This window comes from Conger conger, chromosome 15, assembly GCF_963514075.1.
Source record: "Conger conger chromosome 15, fConCon1.1, whole genome shotgun sequence".
In the NCBI taxonomy this organism is placed as follows: Eukaryota; Metazoa; Chordata; class Actinopteri; order Anguilliformes; family Congridae; genus Conger; species Conger conger.
The window spans coordinates 16,705,366-16,723,620 of NC_083774.1; the positions used below are offsets into that span (position 1 = coordinate 16,705,366).

The window sequence follows — 18,255 nt, forward strand, 5'->3', positions numbered from 1 at the left end:
TGGTTTTTAAAACCACTTAAAAAATCTCAACATCTTTGAGCACTTTTCAATGGAAAAAAGAACAAAAGAAAAAAAAAAAATTAACATGGCCAAAACGCTATCGCAACATTACCAAACTACTGTACGGTCCGCTTTACACCAGACAACAACATTACTGCGGAAGGTTCTACAAGTCTAATGGAGAGGAGGAGCATTTAAAGAAGGGTTTCTACTGGGTGAGTGAAAGGGACAGCAGAGAGAGGCATGAGGAGGCTCCTGTGCACTACAAGAAAAGCCTTTTTTTTTTCTTCATTCACTCCAAACATCAGTGCTTATTTTTAATGATTTAGAAAAAAAAAAAGGAAAACAAAATTAACTTTTCACAGATGTATATTTTTCTTAAAAATAATTTAAAAAACACAAATAAACCAAATAAATTCATAAACAGAACATATAGAACACGTACTAATCTGTATTAGTAAACATCGAACAATGCAAGTAACTTGTCGTGACAGAAGGTACACCTTTCTGGTTGACAGAACCAGTCCTCTTTACAGCAAAGAAAGTGGTTACTAAGGATAGTCTGTACAATAGAATTCAACACACATGCATGTTTATGATCATTTATCAACATGGTGAAGGAAAATTTGATAATTCTTTTTATTTTTAAAATTTTCCTTAAATCGCATTTTATATTCTCCTGTATGAGAATGCGTAAAGACTTATCTCATGGAGATCAATGCACATTGCTACATAAGACAATTAATTTGTCATTTTTTATGACACTTCTCATTTATTCATTATTTTTTATCTTATTTAAGCTGTTTATAAAAAATATTTTTTCTTTTTCTATTTTTTTATTTTTTGCGGGCTTCAATTGTGTTGCATTTGTCCTAAAAGAGGTGCCAAACCCTTGGTTCATAAAAAGTTTAGTGCAATAACATGAACCGCCGAAAGCTTGCTGAAATTTGAACCTTTGAACCTTTAAATTTCCAGTGTCTGCTGCAAAGTTCTGGGCACAAAACATATCTGTCACAGAAAGACAAGCAACCTGCTAATATATCATAATACTTTTTTTTCTTAAAAACCATGCTATTGTTCTTACCCAAAGTACACATCTCTTCTGCAAATGCAGAAATCTATACATTTCAGAGCAAACAAACGACAGACACCACAAAGCTAGAAACCAAACAAACATCATCATCTGTACAAGACAGGAGCCAGAAGCGGAAAACACAGCATATCTCACTGGCTATAGATCCAATATACTCAGTGTAGTATTTGTGAAGGTGCACAGAATTGTAGTTTTGTACAATAATGGTCATAATACAACATGTCTTGATTGATTGGATCTTTCAGTGGATCTGTCATATTTACAAATGGAGCTTTTTAACAGGGTTAAGCGCAATTACAACAGTCAACAAAATTCACCCAAAATACATCCTGCTACATCATCTTTTTTTCATTTTTTTCTTTTTTTAAAACACCAGTAGTGTGGATATTAGCATGCTTTTCCATACAAGTTTCCCAGTGCTAAAGAGAAGTCATCGCCTTTAAAAAAAAAAGAAAAAGAAAAAATAAATAAAGTAAAAACACTGATTTCCATTTCCATCCCAACTGCAGGACAAAATTAAAGGACTTCACAATGACCATAACTGTAAAAGCCTTCAAACCAGTGTGCTGTGAAGGCTAGAGGCCTGTATGGGGAGTGGGGGGTCACTGGGTAAGCAGATTTAACGATACTCACAGATCTGATTCTCTTTTCCTCTCCATCTCAATAGCTTTTCTTTGGTATGCACATAAGGCTGATACTCCAGAATCACCGCAAGGCCCTGATAAACAACAAACTTGATTTTCTCCATATTTTTCTGTCTTCTTCTAACCTGGGAAAGGTAACCTCTAAAAGTTCAACAACCCACTGTGAAAAACTGTTTACGGAGGGTGACCCGTGTTCTGCTTGAAGAGAGTGTAAACAGAAGAGAAGATGGGAAAGGACATACAAATAAATATTTCTGTCTTTATCCTCAGTGGTAATGGATGTAGAAGCGTATCATGTCGGTAGATTTAAAAACAACCTAAAGAACTCACTGAAGCAATGCCACTGAAGCAATGTGTTGTTTTTGGTTTGATACCTCTGACCTGAAATTTCGAATATTGTACATCATTTGTTAGAATTGATGATTTTTATGAAGCTGATGTCCCATATCCCACTGAACTTACAGCTGCAATGAAATTGGGACCTCTCTTCCCAAATGTATTTTTCCCCATCAACACATTCCCGACTGACAACATTGACAACATTTTCAATCAAAAACTGCATCCATACCCATCTACTAGATATCCTATAAAGAATACAAGCGATAAACATATTCAGATTTGAAGCATTACCTAACATGCAAACACTTCAACCATTCAGACGGGTCAAATGGTTTGGAGGCCTGTGGGACTGAACTCGCAAAAGTAGAGAGACACGTAGTTACAAACAAAAACTTAAAAAGAACAAGAAAACTAGGACAATACTGACCTTTTGCTCATACCTTTCAACATTTGTGGTAAACATTAAGTAAGACTAGTCCTGCCTAAAATTAAATGCATTATCCATCCATTTTTACACACGTCCATTCATGGCCTTTCATTCGTAACAATCAACTTTCTAAATTAAACGACACAAGTTCATCAAACTCCATTGAGAAAATGTTTTCTTCCCTTCAGGTGTCATTTTAATTTTAATTTTACAAAGAGAAGGCAATATCTGTGCACTTCAGTTTCAAAACACATTAATGCAAAATAAAGCCAATCTCTTCCTTCCCACCAAATATGTGCTTGATCCTTCAGCAAGCTAGAACTGTCTCAGGCAATTCAGGCCAACCACTACACTATATAAAAAAAGTGAACAAATGCAATGTTAATTTATAAAAGGGGGGAAAACAAACCCTTATGTATTACCCAATATAAATGTATGCAAATACATAATTAACTATTTTTTGTTTTGTTTTTATAAAATCACAATACACTTCTTCAACAGCTGCCGAGAGGCTTTGAAGCTCATATCACAGAAGCCCCGATTCAGCTGCAAATGAAATGCCACATCCCCAATTCTTAAATGCAGATAAGACATTAAAACGGTTCAGCACTGCCAACAAAATCCAGCTGCCATTCTTCCCTCATGTGATATTCCCTATTTCCAAATAAATTTAATAACCATTTTTGTGGGAAAAAAACAATAAAAAAATAAAAATAAAATAAAAACACTTCCCTTTTATATAGACTTTATGTATTCTTTTCAAATTTTCGGACAATGAAAACATATTAAAGGTTTTACCACTGATTTGGTATATGATTCTATCTTTGTTTTTAATTTAGCACCTGGTAGCACCCTGCTACAATCTGAGCAACCTGAAATGGCAAGAAAAGAGACCAGCAGTAGTTATTAGAAATGCCCACATAATGTCATGTATGCTGCTGGTTACTCCGTGAAAAGATACACTGTGGTAAACATTTAATAGGAACTCAAAAGTACATATGGACTGCAAGAGTTTTCCACATTTCCGAGCAATCCTTGGTAATCAGTCCAAAGCAAGAGGTTCTTGTCATGTGTCAAGAGCTTATTTTGAGAAAGGATTAATTTTCCCCAAGAAAAACAGTCTAAAACAGCTTAATGATTTGTCCTTTGAAAAACATTGCATTATTTGTTCAACAGCATAACCTCTGGCAATGGAGTGAACATTACTTACCAGGGTGAAAAGAAGACTATTTAATTAAAAAAATCCCTACTATCCCATATTTAGGCTTTCTTTAAAAAATAAATAAATAAAAAAGCATAATGTAGCTGTCTGGCCATCCAATGAAAACAATCTCCACCATCCAATAATTGACAGTGTGAAAATTCAATCATGCTAATTTACCTCAGTGTCTCAATTGAATTACCCAGCTGCAATCCATAATGATTCCTTTCCAATATCAGAGACAGAGAGAGATAGAGATGGGAGAGAGATAGAGATAGATACAGATAGACAGAGAGAGAGAGAGAGAGAGAGAGAGCAAGAGAGAGAGGAAAAAGAAAAGAGACACTCACAAGAGTGATAATTTCACTTCAGGCTGGCACTTCTCACTGGACAAATGTGAAAATGTCCAGATTCATGTTGCAGTGTGCTGTACAATACAAAACAATGTGAGACGGAGAAAGAGAAATACTAAAACAGACATCCAACTAAAAAATAATTAAAACAAATAATAAAAAACTGTATCAAAAAAACAAACAAAAAAAACAAAACATTAACCCAACATTTCCACGGTAGGCTGGTCTTTACTTTCCAGCCAGTCAAAACTAGCAGAGTTGACAGTCTCACTGCATATTTGCTGGAAGAGGGGATCATTCTTCAGTTCTTCCAGTGTAGGGTCTTCATACTGCCCCTGCTGTCGATTTGGGTCAAACAGTAGATTCGCGTCTAAAGTGTTAAGGTCATTGATGCTACTGGAAAGTTCCGAAGTCAGTCTGATGTCGCTGGAGAAATCGGATGCCACTGCATTGAGTTCTGATGCCACCTGCCCCACCAGTTGGGAGCTGGGGTTCAACCCATCCTCCCCTAACAGGTCCTTAACAGTGTTATTGAAATCCAGCTGCTGCTGCTGCTGCTCTTGGTCCTCAGACAGCAGCTGTGGCTGGCTCTGTTCCTGCTGGTCCTGTAGCTGCGGCTGTAGCTCCTGCTCCCGCTCCAGCTGCTGCTCTCCGGGCCCCGGTTGTGCTTGATCCTCCCCGGAAACAAAGCCCATCTGGTCATTCCGGACACCCTTCACATGGTGCCCGGGCCTCTGGAACTCATAGGGAGAAGGGCTGGAGTCGCCCAGAGCCTGGTGGTTGGCACTTCCAGTGCTGGTGGTGAAGCCCGTGGTGGAAGTCTCCAGGATCTGGGTGAGGTTCATGCGGGCGGTGTAGTTTGAGGGCAGGTTGTTGATGCCCAGGCCTCTCACAGCGTCGTCGCCATCAGAGTCCATCTTGCTCAGCAGCACGTTGGTGATCTTCTTGCTGTTGCTCTGCTTCTGCATGGGCAACACCTCGGTCTGCATCATCACGTTGAGCGGTACCGACTGGCTCCTCTGGGCCATGCTGCTGCTGCTGACGTCCGACTGACTGTTGGCGAAGATGTTGAGAACTTCCGGGGTGATGGGGGAGCTGAAGGGGGACGCCACGGTTCTGGGGATGTTGGAGTAGGCCGTGTTCCCGCTCAGATTCCGCTGTCGCACGGCGGGGCTTACGCTGCGACAGCGGAAGTTTCCGCCTCCCGTAGAGCCTGCGGCCTTGCCGTCCAAGGGGGCAGGCACTGCAAAGCCTTCCTGCTTGTTTAGGCTGGTCACTCCAGTGACCTGCTGCTGCACCGGGGATATAGGTGTCAGACGGCCAAAGTGGCCATCGGCGTGCCTGGACTGGCCCTGATAAGACTGCCCGGGAATGGCAAAGGCGTGGGGCTTCCTAAAATGGTCCTCTACCAGGTCCTGGTAGCTAGGAAGGATGCCGATGCCATTGTTGGATATAGTCGAGGCTCCAGAGCCACTGTTGTAACCGTTGTTCATCCAGTCCAGCTTGGCCTTGTCTGGATGGGTGGCGGTGGGCCTCTGCATGGGTTTGACTGGGCTGCTGGAGATGATGCTGGCGTCGTGGAAGCCGGTCATACTGGAGTTGATGGGCGTGAAGGCGAAAGGGTTCCTGCACTCCACCGGACTGGGGGGGACACTGCTGCTGCAGTTTGAGTGCGGGGTCCCGATGGGCGTGTGCCGGCTGCTTCCCAGAGCGCTGTCCACTGGAGTGGTGGGCGCCATCCGCGAACAAGGGCTCTCCCGAGTCAGACTGGATACCCCTCCCATCAGTTCGGAGGTAGGGGTGGGGGTGGGCGTGGGAGTCGGCGTAGGCGTGTGAGTGGGAGTGGTGCTGCTGTGGGCTGAGTGGTAGAAGGGCGTGCTGCCCACCTGGTGAGTGGACAGGATGGCACCCTGCACCACGGTGGACTGGTCTTGCAGTTCGAGGTCAACACAGCTGCTGAAGGACTGCAGGCCGCTGTTCAACTTCATCTGCTCCTCCATCTGCACCAGTTCCTCCACAATGCTGTCCTGTGTCATGTCGTCATCGTTGAAGGGGAAGTAATCCACACTGGACTGGGTTCCGGCGAAGTTGATGATGTCAGGGTGGAGAGTCAGCTGGCTTGAGGCTGCGGCTTGGGCCATGGTGGGGAGCTGGTCCATCACGGGCGTAGAGATCTGTTTATGGTCTGTTATCTGCTGTACATACGTTTGCTGCTGCTGAATGCCATCCAGCTGCCCTTCCGCCCACATGGAGCTCTTCAAGTCATTTACCGCAGAGGCCTCAAGCACGTCCGAGCCAGTGGACACAACCTGCGGGCTGATTGTGATATGCTGCAGTAACGTTGGGTTTGAGGTGGGGTTTTGACAAACAAGACTGCTGCTGCTGCTGGTGTCCATGTCAGACGGTGTCCCTTCAGGTTTGACCTGGGAGGACGTCTGGGGTTTGACAACAGTCTGGAAACCGCTTACGTTTCCAACAGGGGAGTCCGAGAGCGCTAGTATCCGAGTCGGTACAGTCGAGTTCAGCTTGACGGTTATTTTGCTTGGTGTGCTTGCTGGTGCGCTTTCGGGTTTAGCAGGTGTCCCGGCCCTAGAAATTTTCTTGATGCCGGGCTTGGGACTATTATCAATCCCCACAATCGGCTGTTGGGAGATGAACACCTTCTTGACGGGCATGGTGTGCGACTCCAGACTGAAGCCGGCTCGTTTCCTCGGGCTTTTCGGTCCCAGGCAGCTTTCCTTGGGCGACGCTGCAGCAGAGGCTCTGCCGCCGGACGACAGAGCAATGCTGGTGTTCTGACTGGAGATGGTCAGGTACAAAGTGCTTTCGTTATTGTTACTGTTGTTATTGCTGCTAGCAGAAGCTGCCACAGTGCTGTCGTTGGAAGGGGACTTCTCGTCGCAGCTGGGCCTGGTCGTTCCTTCGAGACCCGACGAGCCCTTGGCGTGGGACGTTGATTCGCTGGCGGCCCTGGGCTTAGCACCTCCCTCGCCCTTCTGCCTACTGCCGGCTTCCTGAGTGGCGTGCAGCCTGTCAGCAACGAGGGCCTGGTTGCTGTCTGTTATGGCTTCAGGCTCCATCTTGATGTCGATGGTGGGGGTCATGGCAGCAGCGTGCCCTAATTTGGCTATAGGGGACAGCAAAGAGGCTGCAGAGCCACTTCTGGCCTGCGGGACGTGTCTGTGCTCTTCCGAGACACCGGCAGAGGCGGGCCGCAGAGTGGTGGTCGTGGTGCTACTGCTAGGCGCCAAGGATATTGCCGTCATCTTTACCACGTTGACGGAGCCCACGTGCGGCGTGGGCATCACGGTCTTGATGGGGCTGTTGGTTATGAGTAGCGTCGGGGGCGAGCGCAGGGTGATGGCGCTGGTGGCCGATGGCTTGGGCAGGATCTGGGGGTAGCGGTGGCGGGCTGAGCGGTCCCCCACAGGGCTGGCGGAGAAGTTCTGTGGCGTCTTGGGGGACGGCTTGGCAGGCTGCATTGACTGGGTGACCACTTGAAAGTTGACCGGCAGTACTTTGCCTTCCGTCGTGCCTACAGGACTGGGAGAGGTCATCAACTGCCTGCCCCTCTGTACCTGCACAGCAACATGTAGAAAACAATCAGACAAGGCCCCACATGCACAAGGCAAATTAGCATACTACCATATTCATGAAATCAAGTTCTAGATCAAAATATAATATGGGCCTAAGGGGAATTGACTTTCATGACTGGTTGCTAACGTCTAAACATTCTCTCCAACAAATAACAAACAAATGCTATTTAGAAAATAAGAATAGCCTCATATGTCACTTGGGTTTGTGACAAGGCATGAACCATGAACGTGACCTTTTCAGAGTTAGGACAAGGTGCTGGAGCCGGACTTACTGTGATTGGACTCGGGACGGCAGCCACCACGATGCCAATGGTGGGCTGCGGGGAGAGCAGGGCGGGGCTTCCACAGGGGATGGCAGCCCCTGTGCCGGGCGTGGCCTGGGGGTCGCCTGGCAACGGGGAGTGAAGCTTCTGTTCCTGCTGTTTCTTCTGAATCTTGCGCTGCAGCTGCTGTTTAGCATCGATGGAGGGGGATGGCAGGGTCTTCACCTGGGGCTGGAAGGTGTTGGCTTCCGCCGTCGGCACAAACGCGGAGCCTGGCGTCGGCGTCTTCACCCCTGAGACCAAACGGGACAGTCAGTCAGTCGGGTCAGAAAGCAACTACAGCTAGGAGGGGGTGAAGAACTGCAGCAGTAAATAACCCTGAAACTGCGGTATGCATGCCATCACAAACTGAACATGTTCAGACTTACTCTCAGATTTAATTTGTCAAGAACAAAACTTATTCGAACACTACTCTTTTTTCTGACTACCACCAGATAGATATCCTTCTCTTTTAGAAAGGAAGTAACCCCCTGTTGCCGGTTTTGTCCACTCCAGTACCTTTGGGAGTTCCGGTCATCACGGTGAGCGCCGCGACAGACTTGGTGCCGATATAGTGGCTGTTGAGCAAGAAGCGAGCCAGGTCCTCCACGCAGTCAAACTGCCGGGTCAGCACCTTCTGAGCCCACTCACAAACCAGGCCACAGGCGGCCGAGCGGACCTCGTCCTCCGCACTGGGCAGCTGGCCCGAGGGCTCCAGCGCCTCACACTGGCCAGAGAGGGAAATCGCATGACCAAGCGCTCACAGTGACAGTGACTTACAAAAATCTAGTTTATGATGATCAGTTTATGACATTTTTCATGATCTTCCCAAAGTCTGCTGCACTAAGTGGATGGTAGCCCAGATCAGTCAGTCACAATAGCTCACTAAAATTGTCCCATTTTAAAGGGATTTTAAAAAAGGGGGACAAAAATCTCCACTGTGTTCAAAACTTACCCCATCTCCTGTTTTATGTAGATCCAGGTTGGGCAGAGATGGCATGTGAACAAATGCCTTCTTCCTTAGTCCACTATAGCAGTATGTGAGGAGATGTTAAGGCTCAATGAACAAAACCACAGCATTTGATTCGACTTTAATACTCCAGGGCGTGAACATGACAACAAAATGAGAAGATAAGACCCCAAATCTAATGTAATTTAAAAATAAATAATTAATCATCAGATCAAACCTGAATGTCCCTTGAGCGGAGAAGCGCATTACTTGGAGGAGAAGGGGCTGTTGAATAGTGTGAGTGAGAAAATGGCCCAGGAGGGAATCAGTATGTGCAATGGAGCATGCTGTGCACAGCATTCAAACCTCTGGCCAAGGCCGACAGCTTCCATAGCTAACAATCCCCCAGCCACCAGCACTGAAGCTCACCTTTTCCCCTCCAGCATTACTGCCAACAATCAAACACTACGGTGCAGGTTTTTAAAGGTTTTATGAGAAATATAAGTGAATGACGAGTCTAAACATCTCAAGCCCTGCAGAGCACATTTGTGCTATCCTTTTTGTATAGGTCCATGGTTTTCAATAGGGAGCCCGCAGACCCCAGGGGGTCCTTGAAGGTACTTGTAGGGGGTTTTGGCCAAACTTGATATGCAATGGCTATATACAGATTTTTGGGGAAATATTTTAAAATATAAAACTGTTTTACCCTGTGGATCAGAAACTGTTGAAAGCCCCTGCTATGGGTGAAACATGAATGTGCTGCATTCACGCACAATTAATGCTGAAGCCCTCCGGAACAAAAGGGCAAATCCGTCCAAATGTGTCACAAGAACTCAAGTGTTAGCACTTAAGATATACCACTTCATCTTGGACATGATTTTGCATGTGACGTCAGTTTCATTTTAATATCCAGGACAAGAGCACACCAGGACATGCAGCAATGGTCACTTGAGACCAAATGTTATTTGTGTTATACATAAAGGCGCTGATTAGCTTCTGAGGAAGCAGTGGTAAAGACAAACAGGATACCCTCTTAGAAAACCCCACCATGTGTTTACCAGCAAATTTTGCTCATAAGTAATAAACAACAAATATGCAAAAATGAAAACAAATAAAATTGCACTCAATTAAATGTCAGATTGGAAGTCTGATGTATCAAACATGTCTGAGTTTTTAGGCATCTTTCACGTCTGCAGATAGTTGACAGACACAGGCCAGCTAGAGGTTGAGCAAATCATGAGGAAATCAACAAAAAGGAAATCAAGACAATTAGTGGCAGCCACAACGGACACACAAACATTTAGCTGGACTGACATATTTGTCTGAGGTCTACTGATTTTGGGGCGTTGCTGTATCCGTAAGAACAGACATGGTATATTTCAGGGCACAGGAGATCAGAATAGAAACTGGACGTAAACAGTAGTCACATATTGTTTTGCCCAGGACTTTTTCCCCCCTTCCCAAAGCAAAATAATTATAAACTTGCTGCCTTAATGTCACAGTGTTCCCAATTAGTTTGGACTGCTATAGAAATGTTGGACAGGACTGAAACTAACAGACATTGTTTGAAAATGAAAAGATTATTCCTGTATGAAGTCACACAATCCACCTTCAGCAGGTAGGTGGGAGGGGTTTTTGCTGATTTAGTTCCTGTTCTATACTAGGTGGCTTAATGAAGGGTAGCTGATGCTTGCCTGTAACACACAGAGAGGTTATGTTATTCACTCCCATGGAAGGATATTTTGATTTGCCTCTCATGCCGAGTCGACGTGCCTTCATGTTCGGGAAGACGTTTTTCATGATCTTCCCAAAGTCTGCTGCACTAAGTGGATGGTAGCCCAGATTGTCACAATAGCTCCTGAAAAACAATGCAGAAGGAATGTTCATTTCAGGACAGGCACCATTTTGTTACGTACCCTACACACATCACTCAAGACATAAGGGAGAAAGGAGTTACTGTGAAATAGCACTGGAAAGAGATGAAGCCTAAGACTATGGCAGCTTGTAGGGGTTATGATACACTAAACAAACTAAATATTTATTATACAGAAAACCATTAAATCTAACTACACATATGATATAATATACAATATTATTTAATATATAATGAAGATGGCCACTAATTACCATTCTAATGCAAACATTTTTCATTTGGGACTGTGCCTACAGTAATTCAGCAGCTCATCATGATGGCAACATGCTTCCAAAAACAACGTGTGTGTTACAAATAGTAAGACTAAGCAAGGACAGCAGCCCTGTTTCAGGCCACGCAACTCGGGGCTTAACGCCAAAATCCAGATCTAGTTTCGGTTGGAGCGCTCCTGCTTGCTGGTACACGATTTGGAACTCTTCCAGAGTGACTCACAATCTCTTCCCTCTTTAAACTCCAGAATCCATGTGAGTATCTCTCTCTCCTTTTGTTTGAAAACACCTACTTGCTGAACTGCGGAGGCATGTCTTTACTGTAAGACCTATCGTTGCATCACTGTTGAGGTTTTATCTGCGTTCTGCAGAGGGAGTCACACACGGGCCCCGGGGCCACGCCGGCCTCCAGCCCACAGCAGGCACTCACTTGTACTCGTCATAGACCTCCTGTTTGGGGAGCGAGGTCTCGGGGTGCTCCTCTAGGTGATTGCGGATCCAGTTGAACGCGTGCATCTGCTGTGTTCGGCTGGACGACATGGAACTCTGATCGCTGGAACGACAATAAATAAGTTCACACCCAATGCTTTAACTTTAGCTTCAAAACCACTTTTTATAAAAATAAAATCTACCCAATTTCCACAACAAAGAACAAGCACACTTTCTTACAAAGAGAGCGATCGGGAGGAATAATAATAATAATAATAATAATAATAATAATAATAATAATAAAATAGTGCTTTCCAGTCCAGATGGCCCTTTGATAACTAAATTATGAATTTTTTTTCTGTACGTGTACGTGTACGTGTGTGTGTGTGTGTGTGTGTGTGTGTGCGCGCATTTTTGATGTGTGTGTGCATGTGTGTGTGCATTTGTGATGTGTGTGTGTGTGTGCATGCATGTGTACTGTATGTCCATGCGGGGGGGTTGTTTGTGATGTGTGTGTGTGTGTGTGTGTGTGTGTGTGTGTACGTGTGTGTGCATGTGTACTGTATGTCCATGCGGGGGGGTTGTTTGTGATGTGTGTGTGTGCTGTATGTCCATGTGGGGGGGTTGTGAGAAACACAGAGGAGGGTTTCAATAATAGAAGGGCAGAGAAAGTCTCCAGCGACAGAATGCAAACACCGAAGGAATGTCTGAATTCTGTATTCCATAGGGAAGCCTTAATTCCGTAATCAACAGTAAAGCAGGCATACCAAAGCTGCAGCATGATTAACTATGCTCTGCTTTCTTTCAGAGAATCAAATCCTTGTTTAGAAGGGGGGGGGGGTTGAAAGTTTTCTCCTCTGTTGCCATGGTTCATGCGAGACAAAAGTGAGATGTGAGAATGACACATAGTGGGTTTGTCTGACACAAGAACAAGTATCATCCACACATGTGAATGGTGGTAGCAGAACAACAGTTGCTAACACTTGACATTGGTGGGTGTGGTAAATGCAATACTGATTGGACCACATGGCCTGTAGAGTAGTGGTTAAGGTACATGACTGGGACCCACAAGGTCGGTGGTTCGAACCCCGGTGTAGCCACAATAATAACCTTGAGCAAGGCCCTTAACCCTGCATTACTCCAGGGGAGGATTGTCTCCTGTTTAGTCTAATCAACTGTAAGTCACTTTGGACAAAAGTCAGCCAAATGCCATTAATGTAATGTAATAATGTAGTGATACCATGAGAATGATATGCGTGAGAATGTGGGCTCCTGTATTAGTCACAACTTTGAAACATGTTTCACATTGTCACAGAAAAGTGGAGTTTCCCTTATAAAAAAAATTATATATAGTTCTATATTGAAATAACTCTATGAAACTCTACTTACCTTTTGTCAGTGGCATTGCTGGGACCAGAAGGCAGCTTAAGGTAGAGGTAGAGTTTTTCAATGTCTGTAAACTTCTCCACATCTTGCTGCAGAAAAGGCAATAGAACATTAAACATTGTACATTAAACATATGCAATAAAAACTGAACATTTCTTTGAAGGTAATCTGGAGCCAAAACATATTATTCCTGGACATATTATTTCAGGAAAAAAAGCATTTAACAAGAAACCGGTTGCCCGTTTCATTGAATTAGTTCCTGAACACACCCTGCCCCAAACATGCCCAAACTAATTAAGAGATGTGGAACATACTGTATGTACGCATATCAGGAAATGAACACAGATGAGACAGGCTTGCTGTATGAGACTCCGGGCAGTGAGACGCCCGGAGTGTTCGCTACACACTGCCGCGTTAGAGAGCGACTGCAACAGTTCTTCAACAGCCGTGGAAGACACAGAAGAACGTTTGAAGGCGCCCAAACGGAGGCTCGGGAGCCTCGGGCCTGCGCGGCCGAGACCGGCCCAAAGCGCGAGGAGGAGGAACGAGGACAGCGCAGCTGTGGCGGAGAAACGCCCCTGCAGAGCGCGCCTGCATCTTTTACCGAGCTGCGGCCACGCGGCGGACGCACGGGGCTGACAGTTACAAATTACCCCAGCACAGGCTGCCCTACTTACTGAGAGGAGGGCGGCGTTCAGCTGGAGGACTTTGGCCTACAAGTGGGACACGGAATCCATCGGTGGGGAAACCGGAGAACCGTTTAAAGTGAGGAGTGTTAACAGTCCCATATTATCCCGATACCGACTTGGATATTTTGGGAGATCGTTTAGTGGCCCAAATTGAGGGCATCTCTGCTACAGTGCCCCTGTGTGTGCAGTGTTTTCAACAGACAACAAGACGAACACAAGAAACAGGCAGGAATCATCCCCCTCCTACTTGCAGTAATGCGTATTAGACTACCTGCTCCAAGGCTGTATGTGAGGGGGGGCATGGCAGGACAGGACAGGGGTGCATGCTGGGATAAGGGCCTTACATCACTGTACTTCACGAAGTACAAAATGATGGCCGGGTCGTAAACCAGCCCGACCTGGCTGCAAAAACAGGGATGATCTTGAAAATGAGATTATGGAGGTAAATGAGGGATTAATGAGAGAGGAGCAGCAAGAGCAGGCAGCCGGGACCGGGGAGGAATCCCGCCAGTGACATGGACCAGACACGTCTCCGCTCATCTCTCCTCCGCCACACCCCAAACTGCACCCACATGCACTGTGTCCCGCCCGGAACTTTCCATATGACAAGATTCCCAGAACGGGGGGGGGGAGACCCGGCTACAACTCTCCCAGTGAACTGCCAATGTGTTCCTGACACTGCATGGCCACCTACTGCACAACTCGGGGGGGGGGGGGCACTCAAAATGAGGCACAATGACTCTTAGGTTGGAAAAGGCAACACGGGAAGGGGAGGGCGTTTGACTTGACCCTTGATATGAGGTTAAAGTAGAGCAGGAATACTCCCAGGGAAACAGTCTCCAGGAGACGCAGGAGGCCTAACATAAGCAAAGATAAAGTTCTCCATCAACCCCGCAACCAGAGGGAGATTGTTACACTGATTCTCACTGGAGGGCTCAACGCGCTTAGTAAACATGCTTAGCACATTGTGCCGGTGGAGGACAGCTGAGGAACTAGGGCTAAAAACTGGGACAGTTTTACAAGTAATAACCTGATTCTTGACATGGGCTAACAGGCTTCACAAAATGAAAGACACAATGAGAAATCAGCAAGGGCTTGAGATAACATGGGCAAACAGATACAGTTTATACTGGTACAGTTATATACTGGTATATGCTGGTTATACTGAAACGGTTATATCAGTTGAACAGTGCCCACATGAGTGAGAGGGGACAGACAGAATGTCACACACAGAAACACTGAAGGGTCATTTGTTGGTAATATGCAGTGAATTTGGGGTTGTGATACAGAGAGAGGAAGGCCTGCACATATATAAGCACTGGGAAGACCTGACATATACACACACACACTCACACACAGATACAGATACACACACACACACACACACATGCGCACACACACACACACACACACACACACGCGCGCACACACACGCACACGCACACGCACGCACACACACACCCACACACACACACACATGCATGCAGGCAGGCGCACACACATACAGTACATACGCACGTAGGCAGACAGACACACACACGCAGGCGCACACACACACATACACACGCAAGCAGACAGACAGACACAGACACACATATGCGTGCAGGCAGGCAGGCACACACACATACAGCACACACACTCAGACTGGCATACACAGACAGATAGACACACACACACACACACACACAGACACACACAGACACACACAGACACACACAGACACACACACACACACACACACACGCAGGGCTCTGCTTCCGCTCACGCCGGCGGTCACGGCGTGGTGTTGAAGCGCGTGCGGGATGGCCGCCGTGCCCGGAGACAGAGGCGGCGAACGGCTCTTCCGCCGCCCCGCTTCAAAGGGAAGAGGGAAGATGGCGGGGAGGGGCAGGCGTGATTTAAATTCTGCTGGAGTAGGAGGAGGCAGACACTGGCTGGCTGCAGGCGCGCAGCAGCAGCCCAGCCGGAGAGAACAGCACGTCCAGCATCGCCGTTTCTCAGCAACGCCGACCGCCGATCGGGCAAACCCCCGGAAAAACGCTCGATTCATCCGTGTCTGTGACTATTAAGCGAGGAGGTCGTGTAAAATGGGCGTCCCAGCTTGTCGAACAGCAGAAGCGAATGCAGCCATTCACGCTCCTGCCTGCCCACACCCTAACCCGCTTACTAACTCTGTATCCCCCCCCCCCACTCTCTTTCTAAAATAAATACATACACAAATAAAAGCAAATGAAGTGCAATGACTGTAATTTAGCCGAAAACACTACAGCACAGTATTGTACATCTCCTGTTCGGACACATGTTGAATGTGAGGGCATACGCTATTTATATGCGTGCTAATATACCTCCCAAGGTATGCATGGTGTGGAGGAAGCTACGCTGAGAAATCACTGAAAAATCACCTTAAACTCGAATCACAATCACAGATTCCTCATGTGCAGAATAGGCACAGGCTCCCATTTTCAGCCTCCCTTCCTAGCAGAGTCATCTGAGGTTAATCTGAGGAATACCCAAAGTTAATCATGTGGAAACCTCGCTCAGCTACAGAGACAGACAGAGACACCGCAGTGCCTTGCAAACTGGCTCTAGGTGGCGTCATGAAGTGGGTCACACACATAGACACGCTCACGTATACACAAACACTACACACATTCGCAAACCTACACAAACACCACACATAGGCACAAAACCCAGATAGTAACACACAAGCACATACGCGCACATATACACAAACACTACACACATTCACAAACCTACACAAACACCACACGCAGGCACAAGACCCAGATAGTAACACACACGTACACACACATGCTCACATATACACAAACACTACACACATTCACAAACCTACATAAACACCACACACAGGCACAAAACCCAGATAGTAACACACACGTACACACACATGCTCACATACACAAACACTACACACATTCACAAACCTACACAAACACCACACACAGGCACAAAACCCAGATACTCACACACAGACACACAGGCACACACGCACACACACATATACACAAACACTACACACATTCACAAACCTACACAAACACCACACGCAGGCACAAAACCCAGATACTAACACACAGGCACACACGCACACACACATATATACACAAACACTACACACATTCGCAAACCTACACAAACACCACGCGCAGGCACAAGACCCGGATAGTAACACACAGACACACACATACATATACACACAGAAACACAAGCTTATGACCAGACTACTGCAGTGAGTCAGACGCCGGGAATGCAATGAGCAGCGATATACACAGAGGGAGCTGGATTTACCCCCCCCCCCCCCCCCAGTGGACAGGGGACAGACAGGCTGACCTGTAGCGCGATGCCTCCACACTCCAGCTCTCCCCACACATTTCCATTGGTTTCTAAGAATAGACGCCTCTCACCCCCAATCTTTTCTATTCGCTTCTTTGTTGCTAGGGGAACCAGAGCTCATGAATGGCTTAAGTCATCAGCCACTGAGCTGCAGTTGTGAACGGAGGGGCGGGTGGGGTGGGCAAGGTAAATAAGTGGTTCTCTATAGTGTTTCTCTCCCTCACACACACACGCACACTTACTCGTACGCACACAGCCACCCTATTGGCTGCCTCTGCAGGATTCTCCATTTTTGGAGGGAGACAGCCTCGCGCGAGGCGTGGAGAGAGAAAGGTGAACGGACAGAGGAGCACGCGCGCGCGCTGGCGCTCCCGAAACTACGGCGCCCCGCTCTGCCACCCCTCACTAACGCCGTGTTCTCACTGGCACTGCTCCAGCGGACCTGGCCACACTGCGTCAGCTTCGAGCCCTTCAAAACGCTCATTTGCATTTTTTTGTGGAACATCTGCAGGTACCCCTGACCTGGGACCTATTCCAAAAACAGCAGAGGACACCTGTCCTTCACACTATCCCGACGTGTCCACCGTTAACACAGCGAGGAGCTCTGGCAAAAACACATTTTAGGAGCACTGCTGCACTACAAACAAGCTTGATCCTAGACTCCTACTTGTCAACGTAATACATTTCTAAAGGGTCTTTATGAATAATTGCTGCCATATCAGACAGTTAAGTTCACGAGAGCATTTTAAATGGTACATACTGTTTTTTTTCCCACAATAGATTAATTGTGATAGTACAACACTATTTTGCCTATAGAATGAAGCAATTAGAGCAAGATAAATGGCAGAAAAAAAAGAAGCACGCTGCGTATTTTGGATGGCTATTCTACCTCAAGGTCTCTCAGCCTGATGCAGTGGGGATGGGGATCTGTGGCTCCTCCCCCAGGCACCCATCCCATTGGACGGTAAAAAACACTGCAGTGCTCAGGGATTACACTGCCCTGCCCTGGCCTGTAGGCACCTACAACCACAGCACCGCAAATGCGTTCTACTTCCCAGGGCTGACCCCAGATCAGCTTTGTCTCAGTTCCTATGCAAATATTCTACTTCCCAGGGCTGACCCCAGATCAGACCCCAGTCTCATTCCTATGCAAATACCTGGGGGCAAAGATTGGGGCTGGGTGAACTGACCCAGGCCCAAAATTACCGCTGTTATCTGAAGCAGGCCTGATTTTCCCACTGCAAGCTTTAGGATCAGCGATAGCAGGTTTGCGAGCAGCCAAAAGGTTAAAAAATAAGTTAATGTATTTTACATATACCATTCTCTACACAAAGTAATATAATACCACTCC

General features: G+C 46.4%; 1 protein-coding gene across 1 annotated transcript in view; it reads right to left on the bottom strand.

Annotated features, from left to right (window-relative positions):
* Positions 1–18,255, bottom strand: part of LOC133111977 (DNA-binding protein RFX7) — a 35,394-nt gene continuing 17,139 nt past the window's right edge. The window contains exons 3-9 of the mRNA XM_061222630.1: positions 12,865–12,950; positions 11,477–11,599; positions 10,643–10,762; positions 8,911–8,992; positions 8,475–8,682; positions 7,926–8,209; positions 1–7,635 (exon numbers count right to left, since the gene is read on the bottom strand). Coding sequence (XP_061078614.1) covers positions 4,255–7,635; positions 7,926–8,209; positions 8,475–8,682; positions 8,911–8,992; positions 10,643–10,762; positions 11,477–11,599; positions 12,865–12,950 — 4,284 coding nt within the window. The 3' untranslated portion in view covers positions 1–4,254. The remainder of the gene's footprint in view (positions 7,636–7,925; positions 8,210–8,474; positions 8,683–8,910; positions 8,993–10,642; positions 10,763–11,476; positions 11,600–12,864; positions 12,951–18,255) is intronic.